Source organism: Podarcis erhardii, assembly GCF_964252035.2.
Source record: "Podarcis erhardii genome assembly, chromosome: 8".
Taxonomy (NCBI): domain Eukaryota; kingdom Metazoa; phylum Chordata; class Lepidosauria; order Squamata; family Lacertidae; genus Podarcis; species Podarcis erhardii.
Window position 1 is genome coordinate 594,830 of NC_138499.1, and position 12,927 is coordinate 607,756.

Genomic DNA, 12,927 nt, shown 5'->3' on the forward strand with positions numbered 1-12,927 from the left:
TTTTTGCATGTTATTGTCTCATGACTTTGTTTTTAAACTGGGAATTTGTTAAAAACTGGTAGTCTAAAAATCGTGATATTTGAACATTTGCCTTTGCAATTTGCATCACATTAATGGTAAGCAGTCATCTATCTTTGTAAAAATATTTCAAATAATACAATTGCTTTTCTTTCAACACCTCTATATTATAGAGTCTATATTTATTTTTGAAAACTGGGTAGAAGTGTAATGGAATAATGGGTGAGAAGCCTGCAACCAGGACTTTGCCCATTTTGTCCAAATCTTGAAAGTTGTAAGTGTGAATGGATTTGTAAGCCAGGTTAAGGTATTACTTTCATAAAGACACCATCTATTTCCAAGTTCTCTAATGTGCTCTACTGAGCTCCTTTACTGCCAGATAGGTCTATCATGTTGATGAGTGGATGTGTGTAGTAATCTTTATAAGGGCATCTTGGGAAATGGCTGAAGGGAGAAGGAACAGCCTGTATGAGCCAAAGAGGATGGTCTTGTGATAGAAACAGGGTGTGGGATAAAGTAGTGTGAGGTAGCCTCAGAACACCAAACTTGAAATTGTTATTGCCTTGCCAGGCAAATTGTCTAAACTGGATCATGAGATGGTGACCCTGATACCAAGTCAAGATCAGGGAAAAACCCAGGTACTGCCAAATGAAGGTACAGAGATTTTCCCACCTAAAGAGCAGTCTAAGTATTGTGAAAACGGCTTTTCAAGTAAGGGATGGCTTGTTGAGAATTTGGGATAAGGATATCAGTAGGATTTGCCTACCCATATCCAGCTTTCAGCAAGATCCTGATCCTGGAGTGCTTGAAGCATGCCCTCCTTGTTTCAACACATGAATCTTCTTTCCTTGGAGAGGAGCCTGGGCTTCTTTCTCTGTGGGTGGGGCTTTCCCCTCCTCCAAGAATGGTTCCTTCTTTGGGACAGAGCCCACATGGGTGCCTCCAGCACCAGGCCATGGCCACCGTCAAAGATGTGCTATGAGTGGGAGGGAAGAAGAGCTGGGCAACTTCTGAGGGATCTTGGTGTGTCTCTGCAGCCAAATCAACCAACATATCTCTCTCTCTCTCTCTCTCTTTCTCTCTCTCCCCCCTCCCCCCTTTCTGCACAGATGGTGGCACAAGTTCCCTCTACCTCCAGGGTGGTGCAGCTGGGCAGCCCAACCTGCCTCGGCAACGTGGATTCTGCTTTCAGTGCCCCTTTCCTTGGCACCCCCACAAGCCCCAGCTGGCCCTGCCAGCCCCCCCCACCCCTTCCTCCAGCCTTGCTCCCCTAGCTACCCAGAGTGCAACTTCCCAGGCAAACTTTGGCCTTGGCAACCAGAGCCGGTCTTTGCCCCCACCCTCTCCCATCATCATCGTGCCCTACTACAGCCCGCCCCCTGGCCACAGCGTCACCAGTGATGCCTCCTCCTCCACCGTCACCTCTGCAGCTTCCAACAAGTCCTTCTATGCACTCAATGCCACTGACGACAGCTCCTCCGCTGCTTCCTACCAGGCACCAGGCTACCGAAGCCTGCCCTTGCCCCCCGGCCCCGGCCCCTTCCACCAACCCAACTACAGCCTGCCCCTTGGTCACAAGATCCCTTACGGCCCCCTCCCATCTTCCCCCACTATCACCTCTGGTGCCTTCTATGACTCCATCCAGGGAGAGCCACTGAGTTTCATTCCTGGTCAACAGAGCGTGCCTCCATCTCCCATCTTTTATGCGGCCAATGCCAATGACACCTCCTCCTTCCCCGCTGCTTCCTACCAGGCACGGGGCCACCAGAGCCTGCCCGTGCCCCTGCCCTCCACGCCCAGCCCCTTCCACCAGTCCAACTACAGCCTGCCCATCAGCAACAAGCTTGGCTACGAGCCCCTCCCTTCCTCTCCTCCTCCCTACCAGTCCATCCAGGGCGAGCCACTGAGCATTGGTTCTGCCTACCAGAGCCAGCCCCCATCCCCCATCTACTATGCAGTCAATGTCACTGATGATGCTTCCTACCAGTCTGCTGGGCGCCGGGCGCCAGGCCACCAGAGCCTACCCCTGCCCCCTGCCCCCTTCCACCAGCCCAACTACAGTTTGCCCCTCAGCAACAGGCCCATTTATGAACCGCTCCCCATCGCTCCCACCACTTCCTACCACTCTGGCCAGAGTTACTCACCCGGCTCTGCTGATGGCCAGCTCTGGTGGGATTCGTACGCACCATTCCATGATGAGTCAACTATGGGCAGCATCTTGTCCAGACGAGAACTCTTCACAAACTCCCAGCAAACCCCACTCAGTGCAGGAACCTACTTTGACCAGAACATAGACGACTCTGCTTTCCATCGGCCTGTCAGGCCCAGGCCTCCCCCCCTCCAAATGCCCCCCCCAGGATACTCCCCCCCCTTTGAGTACCCACTTCCCATGATAAATCCCGATTTATCTCCCATACCTTACCCAGTGTTTAACGCTAGAAGATTGGGTACCAACTTCTATTATCCCTCCCCTCGCCGCATGCTAAAGTTCTTGCCATACCTGTATGGGAAGCTGCATGAGGTTCCGTCCCCAGACAGGGACCAAAGCCATGAAAGCCCACTCAGTGAAGCCTACTTTGCCCCAAACACAGACGAGACTGCTTTCCAGCGGCCTGTCAGGCCCAGGCCTCCCCCCCTCCAAATGCCCCCCCAAGAAGTGTCCCCCCTCCTTGTGTACCCACCTCCCATGATAAATCCCGATGCATCTCCCATACCTTACCCAACCTTTAACGCTAGAAGCGAGGGTACCAACTTCTATTATCCCTCCCCTTTCCGCATGCTAATGTCCTTCCCAGACCTGTATCGAAAGCTGTATGAGATTCCGCCCCCAGACATGGACCAAAGCCAACTCCATGATGAGTCAACTATGGGCAGCAACGTGTCCAGACGAGAACTCTTCACAAACTCCCAGCAAAGCCCACTCAGTGAAGCCTACTTTGCCCCAAACATAGACGAGACTGCATTCCAGCGGCCTGTCAGGCCCAGGCCTCCCCCCCTCCAAATGCCCCCCCAAGAAGTGTCCCCCCTCCTTGTGTACCCACCTCCCATGATAAATCCCGATGCATCTCCCATACCTTACCCAACCTTTAACGCTAGAAGGGAGGGTACCAACTTCTATTATCCCTCCCCTCTCCGCATGCTAATGTTCTTCCCAGACCTGTATCGAAAGCTGTATGAGGTTCCGGCCACCACAGACATGGACCAAAGCCAACTCACTGACCAGATCCAAAGCCATGATGAGGCACCTATGGGCAACACCTCGTTCAGACGACAACTCTTCACAAACTCCCCACAAACCCCACTCGTTCCAGGAACCTTCTATCACCAGTTCATAGACGACTCTGTTTTCCTTCGGCCTCCCCCCCCGCAACAAGTGTCCCCCCTCTTTGTGTACCAACCTGGCATGATAAATCCTGATGCATCTCCATTGCCTTACCCAGCCTTTAACGCTAGAAGCGAGGGTACCAACTTCTATTATCCCTCCCCTTTCCACATGCTAATGTTCTTCCCAGACCTGTATCGAAGGCTGTATGAGATTCCACCCCCAGACATGGACCAAAGCCAACTCACTGACCAGAACCAAAGCCAAGCAGCCTCTTCTCCAAGCCCAGCAGTAGCATCTCAGGCCTTCAACCAGAGCCAGCCAATGGCCGTGAGGCCAAAGGAGCGCCGAGGCACCGACAGGCAAGCCACCTCCCTGAGCAGCACCAAGTCAAGCAGAGGTGGGTGAGTGTGTATATGTGTTTCTGTTGTGTAAGCAATGTGTGATGTTTCTGGGCCCTGACTGGGCATAGTGAGCTGATCTTCTCTCTCTTTTTTTTTTTTTATAAAATATTTATTAAAAGATTTTCTTAATACAATAAAAAGGAAAAAACAAAATAACATATAACATATAATAACCATATTTTCTTCACTTCTTTAGACTTCCCTCACATCTCTCGTTCCTGCGTTCCTGATTTATAAAAATTTAACCAGCAATTTATCACCTTATTTCAATTCTTATTTTATAATTTTCCAATATTGTGTCCCTGATTTTAGATACTTTTATCCAAACCTTAAGAGCTTAATTTTAACATAATATTTATCCAAAATTTATCTTTTCTTAAATTTCACTTATCTTCATATTCCTTCCAACTAGCTTAATGGTGCCATGTTATTTACAATCTAGCATCTTTCTTAACACTCATACAATTTGCAATGTTTTTGTAAGTAGTCCTTAAATTTCTTCCAGTCCTCTTCCACTGCCTCCTCTCCCGGTCATTTCTGCCAGTCATTTCTGCTAATTCCATGTAGTCTATCAGTTGCATCTGCCATTCTTCCAGTGTGGGCAGATCTTGGGTTTTCCAATGCTTGGCGACAAGTATCCCTGCTGCTGTTGTTGCATACATAAAAAATGTTCGGTCCTTCTTTAACACCCTCTGGCCAACAATACCTAAAAGAAAGGCCTCTGGTTTCTTAGGGAAGGTATACTTAAATACCTTTTCCAACTCATTATATATCATTTCCCAGAAAGCCTTAACTCTAGGGCAGGTCCACCAGAGATGAAAGAACGTTCCTTCAGTTTCTTTACATTTCCAACATTTATTGTCAGACAAATGGTATATTTTTGCAAGCTTGACTGGGGTCATGTACCACCTATATATCATTTTCATAATATTTTCTTTCAAGGCATTACATGCCGTGAACTTCAGACCGGTGGTCCATAACCTTTCCCAGTCAGCAAACATGATATTATGCCCAATGTCCTGTGCCCACTTTATCATAACTGGTTTGACCGTTTCATCTTGTGTATTCCATTTTAACAGCAAGTTATACATTCTTGAAAGTACCTTAGTCTTAGGTTCTAACAATTCCGTTTCCAACTTCGATTTTTCCACCTGGAATCCTATCTTTTTATCCAACTTAAAAACCTCTTTAATCTGAGCATAATGTAACCAATCTCACACTTTATCTTTTAGTTTCTCCAAACTCTGCAGCTTCCAATTATCTCCATCTTTTTCTAATATTTCCCAATATTTCGGCCATTCGGCCTCCATATTGAGTCTTTTCCGGGCCTTAGCTTCCAATGGTGATAACCACCTTGGGGTCTTGTTTTCCAGTAAGTCTTTATATTTTGTCCAGACATTAAACACTGCTTTTCTGACAATATGGTTCTTGAAAGCCTTGTGACTTTTAACCTTGTCATACCACAAATATGCATGCCATCCAAAAGCATTGTTAAAACCTTCCAGATCCAAAACATCAGTGTTTTCAAGAAGCAGTCAATCTTTCAACCAGCAGAAAGCTGCTGATTCATAATACAACTTTAAGTCTGGCAGGGCAACGCCCCCCCCCTTTTTTTTAGCATCAGTTAATATCTTAAACTTAATTCTGGGCTTTTTGCCCTGCCAGACAAATTTGGAGATATCTCTTTGCCACCTCCCAAAGCACTCCATTTTATCCACAATCTGTAAAGTCTGGAACAAAAACAGCATTTTTAGCAATACATTCATCTTTATAGCAGCAATTCGGCCCGACAAGGAAAGTTTCAATCTTGACCAACCTTCTAAATCCCTTTTAATTTCTGTCCAACACTTTTCATAATTATCCTTAAATAAACTCAGATTCTTAGCTGTTATGTTTACCCCTAGGTATCTTACTTTTTTAACCACATTTAACTCTGTCTCTTTCTGAAACCTTTCTGATTCTGAAGATGTCAATTTTTTTTCCAATACCTTAGTTTTTTGCTTGTTTAATTTAAATCCCGCCACCCGACCAAACTCATGAATCAATTGTAATACCCTTTTCATACTAGATTCTGGCTCCTGTAGGGTCAAAACCAAGTCATCTGCAAAGGCTTTAAGTTTATACTGTTTCACTCCGACCTGAATTCCTTCGACCAACCGGTCCCCTATAATCATATTCAAGAGCACCTCCAGGACCGAAATGAATAACAAGGGGGAGATAGGGCAACCTTGTCGTGTTCCTTTTTCAATTTTGAACTCTTCCGTCACCACATTGTTAACTATCAATTTAGCCTTTTGTTCTGAATAGATTGCATCTATCCCATTTTCATATTTTTTTAAAATAATTTTTATTCAATTTTCAAACGCATAATAAGAACAAAACACAAACAAAAACATACAAAACATTTAAACATATATAACTTCATAATCTTATTTTCCTGTAACTTCTTTCAGTCGACTTCCCCATACCTCCCTTTCGCTGCATCCTTATTTTAAAAAGAATTTTTTAGCAACCCTTTAGTCAAATTACCCATTTAAATCACTTCATTACATTCCCATGAATTTGTTGATTACAGCTGTAATTCTCTGCTTCTTACCCCTTGACATCTTAACACTCATCAATTTTACAACAGTTTTTGAGATATATTTTAAATTTCTTCCAGTCTTCTTCCACTGCCTCTTTCCCCTGGTCACGAATTCTGCCGGTCATCTCTGCCAGTCCCATGAAGTCAATCACCTTTGTCTGCCATTCTTCAAGAGTAGGTAGTTCTTGCATCTTCCAATACTTTGCCAGAAGAATTCTTGCTGCAGTAGTAGCATACATAAAGAAAATCCTATCCTTCTTTGGCACCAATTGGCCAACCATGCCCAGGAGAAAAGCCTCTGGTTTCTTAGTAAATGTCCATTTAAGGACTTTCTTAATTTCATTATAGATCATTTCCCAGAATGCTTTCACCCTCGGGCAGGTCCACCATAGGTGATAAAAGGTACCTTCATTCTCATTACATTTCCAGCATTTATTATTGGGCAAATGGTAAATTTTTGCAAGCTTGACTGGGGTCATGTACCACCTGTAGATCATTTTCATTATATTTTCTTTTAAGGCATTACATGCCGTGAACTTAACACCAGTGGTCCATAACTGTTCCCAGTCAGCAAACATAATGTCATGACCGATATCCTGTGCCCATTTAATCATAGCTGATTTCACCGTTTCCTCTTGTGTATTCCATTTAAGCAGCAAATTATACATTTTTGACAGATTCTTAGTATTGGGTTCTAACAGTTCCGTCTCTAACTTTGACCTCTCCTTCTGAAATCCTATTTTCCTGTCCTCTTTAAATATCTCATTTATCTGATAGTAATGCAACCAATCTCGAACTTTGGACTTTAGTTTTTCGTAACTCTGAAGCTTAACCCTTTCACCTTCATATTCTAAGATTTCACAATATTTTGGCCATTTAGAATCCATATTAAGTTTTTTCACCCCCTTGGCTTCCATTGGTGACAACCACCTGGGAGTTTTAGTTTCCAGTAGGTCTTTGTATCTGCTCCAAACATTATATAATGCTTTTCTAACAATATGATTTTTAAAACCTTTGTACACCACTGCCTTGTTATACCATAAGTATGCATGCCAACCAAAACAATTATCATATCCTTCCAAATCTAAGATGTCTGTGTTCTCAAGAAGTAGCCAGTCTTTCAGCCAGCAAAAAGCTGCTGCTTCGTAGTATAATCTTAAGTCCGGCAGGGCAAATCCCCCTCTATCCGCATCTATCCCATTTTCAAATCCCCGTCCCAATCCCATCCCTTCCAGGTTTTTCTTCATAAACTTCCATGAAATATTATCAAAGGCCTTCTCCGCATCTATAAAAATTAACACTGCTTTTGTATTGATATTTGTTTGCAAAAGTTCCAAAATATCAATAATGTTCCTTGTGTTAGCAAACAAATGTCTACCTGGGAGAAAGCCTGCCTGGTCCTTGTGAATTACTTCATTGAAAACTTTTTTAAATCTACTTGTTAAAATGTCTGCAAATATTTTGTAATCCACATTTAGGAGGGAGATGGGACGGTAGTTCTTAAGTTGTGTCTTTTCAGTTTCTAATTTGGGTATCAACGTGATGAAAGCTTCTTTCCACGATTCCGGTGCCTTCTTCCCCTCCATAATTTCATTGCAAACCTCCATCAATGGATGTATCAAATAATCTTTCAATGTCTTATAATATTTGGAGGTAAGCCCATCTGGCCCTGGAGATTTGCCCAGTTGCATATTCTGAATGGCTTCTTCGATCTCTTGTTGTGTTATTTTATAATTCAGGATTGTCCTATTTTCTTGAGACAACTTTGGTAATCCATTCCTTATCAGAAATTGTTCTATCTCAACCTCATTTTGCGGCCCTTGAGTGTACAGTTGTTTGAAATATCTCTGGAAGCACTTTCTGATCTCCACAGGATTCTGAATATTTCTTCCTTCAATCTCTAAATTTGTGACTGTATTTAATTTTTGTCTCTTTTTCAACTGCCATGCTAACAGTTTTCCACATTTATTTGCCGATTCTTCTGATCTTCTGATCTTCTCACAGATGGTCACTTTCCATTGATATAGCTCTACCACAGACAGACACTATCAACCCCAAAGAGCTGAACAGTTGCAGCGCAACCGAACTCAGGCAGAGTTGGGGCATTTCCTACCATAGCTGTCAGGCATGGGGGAATCTCTCCTCCCCTAGTAGCATCAAAGAGCAAGGAAGAAACAAAGAAGTTCATAATTATGGTTTTATTTAGTCATCGTGGTACAAGGCAAAGAATCCAGTCCTTAACTCCACAGTAATGTTGCTCGCTCTGAGCTCCTCTTCTTTCCCCAGCAACAGCCCTTGGCTCTATGAGGGGCCTCAGGAGTCAAATGTAGCCGAGCCCTTTGCTCTTGAACTCTAAATGAGCAACAGGGACATGGGGATGGTGGCTCTTCTATGCTTTCCAAGGACATTTCTGCTGTCAGCACTACCCCTCCTTCTCCCAATGCCTCATAACTAAGCTGCTCTGAGTTCTGCTGTAATTCAATCGTGTCTCCCGCTTCGGTTTTGGTCTGCTGGGGTGACTTCTATAAAACTCCTTTTGCAAGTCCAGGGCATGAACATATTCTGCACATTCCCATTATCTTTCTTCTGGCCCATTCCCGCTCCACACAATCAAGAATTGCAACCTCTTCCTTCTCATTTGCGAGTCTAGAATTTGTTCCACTTCAAACTTTTCCTCTCCTTCTACCAGGACTGGAGGTGGAGGTGGAGGTGTTTGTCTAGGTGCTTGGTAAGGGTGCGCAGGAACCATATTGTCAGGAAAGCCGTGTTTAATGTCTGGATAAGATATAAAGATTTATTGGAAAGCAAGACCCCAAGGTGGTTATCACCTTTGGAAGCTAAGGCTCTGAAAAGACTCAATATGGAGGCCAAGTGGCCGAAATATTGGGAGATTTTAGAACAAGAAGGAGACACACTGAGATTGCAGAGTTTTGAGAAACTAAAAGATAAAGTGCGAGATTGGTTACACTATTATCAAATTAGAGAGGCCTTTAACTTGGATAAAAGAATAGGCTTCCAGGTGGAAAAATCGAAATTAGAAACAGAATTGTTAGAACCTAAAACTAAGATACTTTCAAGAATGTATAACTTGCTGTTAAAATGGAATACTCAGGATGAAACGGTCAAATCAGCTATGATTAAGTGGGCGCAAGATATTGGTCATAACATTATGTTTGCTGACTGGGAACAGTTATGGACCACTGGTGTGAAATTTACGGCATGTAATGCCTTAAGAGAAAATATTATGAAAATGATGTACAGGTGGCACATGACCCCAGTCAAGCTTGCAAAAGTATATCATTTGCCTGATAACAAATGCTGGAAATGTAAAGAAACTGAGGGAACATTCTTTCACCTTTGGTGGATGTGCCCAAAGATTAAGGCTTTCTGGGAAATGATCTATAATGAACTGAAAAAGGTATTTAAATATACCTTTCTTAAGAAACCAGAGGCCTTCCTCCTGGGCATTGTCGGCCAATTGGTGCCAAAGAAAGACAGAACATTCTTTATGTACGCAACAACTGCGGCAAGAATACTCATCGCAAAACATTGGAAGACACAAGATTTGCCCACCTTGGAAGAATGGTAGATGCAAGTGATAGACTACATGGAGATGGCAGAAATGACTGGCAGAATTCAAGACCTGGGAGAGGAGTCGGTGGAAGAGGACTGGAAGAAGTTTAAAGACTATTTGCAAAAACATTGTAAAATGTTTGAATGCTAAAATGATGTTGGATCTAGAGAGAATATGGCATCAGTGATATAGTTAAAAGGAAATATGCAAAAATGTTTTAAAAGAAAAGGGTGAAAAGACCAGAGTAATATTATGTCAAACTCAAACAAAATGATATAAGGGTTTAAGTTATAAAGAACTAGTAAAAATGGATTTAAAAAGAGAAGAAAAATAGGAGACATAATAGACTGAAATGTATAATATTGAATAAGATCTGAAAGAGGGTAAGGAACTGCTGAATTTGATTGTGTAAAAGGGAACACAGAAAAGGGAGATGTGAGGAAGTCAGGAAAGAGGGTTATAAAGATAATAAGTTAAAAACTGGATTTTCTTTTCTTTTTTTTTATTTCTTCTATGTTTTTTATTGTATTTTTCTGGTTTGTTTGCTTGTGATGTTTTCTATTGTTTTTTCTTTTTTTGTTTGAATGTGATGTCTGTTCTAGTATATAAAATCTTAATAAATATCTTATAAAAAAAAAAAAAACAGGTAAGGGTGCGCAGGCACCACTGGCAACGACCAGGATCTATGGAATACAGGGTAGATCTTCATTGCTACCAGCAACCTGAGCCTGAAAGTCGCAGGATTGATCTATTCTATCACTTCAAATGGCCCCCCTCTCTGGCGGTCCAGTTTTCTATATCTATCTTTCTGAAGTAAATAATGTGTTGACAACCACATCTCGCACCTGGCTGTCTATGCACATCAGCTGATTTTTTATATGCCTCCTTAGAACAGTCCAAACGCTCCTTAAGCAAACTCTGGTTAGCTGTCAATACTTCTACGAAGTCATCTGCTGCCAGCACTGACAGGGTGTTGGGGATGGTATCCATGACTGGCAAAAAAGGGGGTCTGTTGCGTTGAAGCATGAAGTGCATTGCTGTATGTGAACTCCGCCAAGGGCAGTTTGGACACCCAATCATCCTGCTGGTAGTTCCCATAACTACGGAGATACTGCTGCAACATGGCATTAGTCCTTTATGCCTTTCCATTCGTCTCTGGGGGTCAAACTGAGGTGAAGCACAACTCTAACTTGAGTAGTTGCATGAGCTGCTTCCAGAACTTTGAGGTTAATTGGGCTCACCTGAGATCACTCTGAGAGCACGTGCAACTTGAACACATGGTCTACAAAGAGCTGTGCTGTTTCTTGGGCTGTCAGAAGTCCCTTACAGGGCACAAAGTGCGCAATCTTAGTGAACAGGTATACCACCAACCAGATCACTGTCTGCTGCTGCGATTCCGGCAGATCAGTGATGAAGTCCATAGCTATGGTTTGCCAAGGGCCTTGCGGGGTGGGCAACGGTTATAGCAAGCCCGCTGGCACTTCTCTGGGTCTCTTCGCCCGCTGACACATTTCGCAGGCTCTGGCATATTTCTTGACTTTCTCCCTCAACCTCGGCCACCAGAATTGCCTCATCACATGGCATAGCGTCTTGTGCTGCCCCAAGTGTCCAGCTGTAGGGTTATCATGGCATTGACGTAAGACCTTGGCTCAGAGGTCTCCCTCTGGAACATAAGAGCTTCTCCTCTATACAGTAGCCCATCCTTTTCCAGGAACCTCTCCACATCACTGGCATCCCCCCGCAGCACCACTAGCTCGCCTTTCGCGAATGCATCCTCCCTTGTCTTCTGCTGGAACTCAGAGACTTCCACAACTGACCCAGCTGCTAGCTGTAGCTGCTCTGGCTTCAAGTTGTGCCTATACACTGGAACTGGCTCATCATCCTGATATTCCGGCTTCCTGGAAAGGGCATCTACTCCTTGATTCAAACGACCAGCTACATACTGGAGTCTAAAATCAAATCTGCCAAAGAACTGTGCCCAACAAATCTGCCATTGATTGAGACATCTCATCATCTGCCAATACTCTAGATTTGGACTTTCAGTGTGCACCTCCACCTGGTGTCACCCCCTCCACACTTCAAAGGCTTCTTTGATCACTAAAAGTTCCTTCTCCCAAATGGTGTAATTCTACTCGGAAGGAGTCAGCTTCCTGGAGTGGAAGGCACACGGGTGTAGGTTGCCATCTTGGTCTCCTTGCAGCAGCACCACCCCCACCACCCTGTCAGAGGCATCCATTTCCACAATCAGCGGCCAGTGAGGGTCTACATGTGCTAGGTATACCGTTGAGAAGAATATGGTTTTGAATTCAAATGCCTGCTGCACCTCGGCTGTCCACTGGAATGGCTTCTTGCCCCTCAAGCAATCTGTGAGGCGTAGTGAGTCTTGAATAGTCCGGCACGAACTTGAAGTAGCTGGCAAAACCCAAGAATCTCTGCAGATCTTTCTTAGCCTTGGGTTCCTGCCATGACACTATGCTCTGCACCTTAGCAGGATCCATGTGCAACCCCTCCAGTGTGAGGCAGTGACCTAGGAAATCTACTGTTGATACACGAAACTGAGACTTTTCCCGCTTGGCACAGAATTGATGTTTCCACAGTCTCTGCAGCACCTCTGTCACGTGACGTACATGTTGCTCTGGGTTCTCTGAGTATATCAGCATATCAAGGTAAACCACCATGAATCTATCCACTAGGCCTCTGAGGACATAGTTGATGAAGGCTTGGAACGTTGCTGTCCCTGACGGCAGTCCAAAGGGCATGACCAGGTATTCGAAGCTGCCATATCTGGTGCAGAACACTGTTTCCCACTCATCTCCCTCTCTCACACAGATTGGTTATAAGGCCCCCTCAAATCCAACTTTGTGAAGATTTTTCCTGACCTCAACCTTTCCAATAAATCCCCAGTGTGTGGTAGCAGACAGCAATTGGACACCATTATGTGGTTAATCTTCCTATAGTTTGTGCACAATCTAAGTTCTGAGGTACCGTTTTCTTCACAAATAGCACAGGGGCGCCTCCTGGTGCC

General features: G+C 44.0%; 1 protein-coding gene across 4 annotated transcripts in view; it reads left to right on the forward strand.

The window, feature by feature from the left end:
* LOC309349263 (uncharacterized protein) overlaps positions 1 to 12,927 on the forward strand; it is a 50,055-nt gene that overhangs the window by 29,985 nt on the left and 7,143 nt on the right. For 2 of the 4 annotated variants that reach the window (XM_081875033.1, XM_081875036.1), the window contains exon 3: positions 1,128 to 3,740. In XM_081875033.1, coding sequence (XP_081731159.1) covers positions 1,128 to 3,740 — 2,613 coding nt within the window. Of the gene's footprint in view, positions 1 to 1,127; positions 3,745 to 12,927 lie in introns of all 4 variants that reach the window. The other 2 variants (XM_081875034.1, XM_081875035.1) reach the window with 1 other exon arrangement.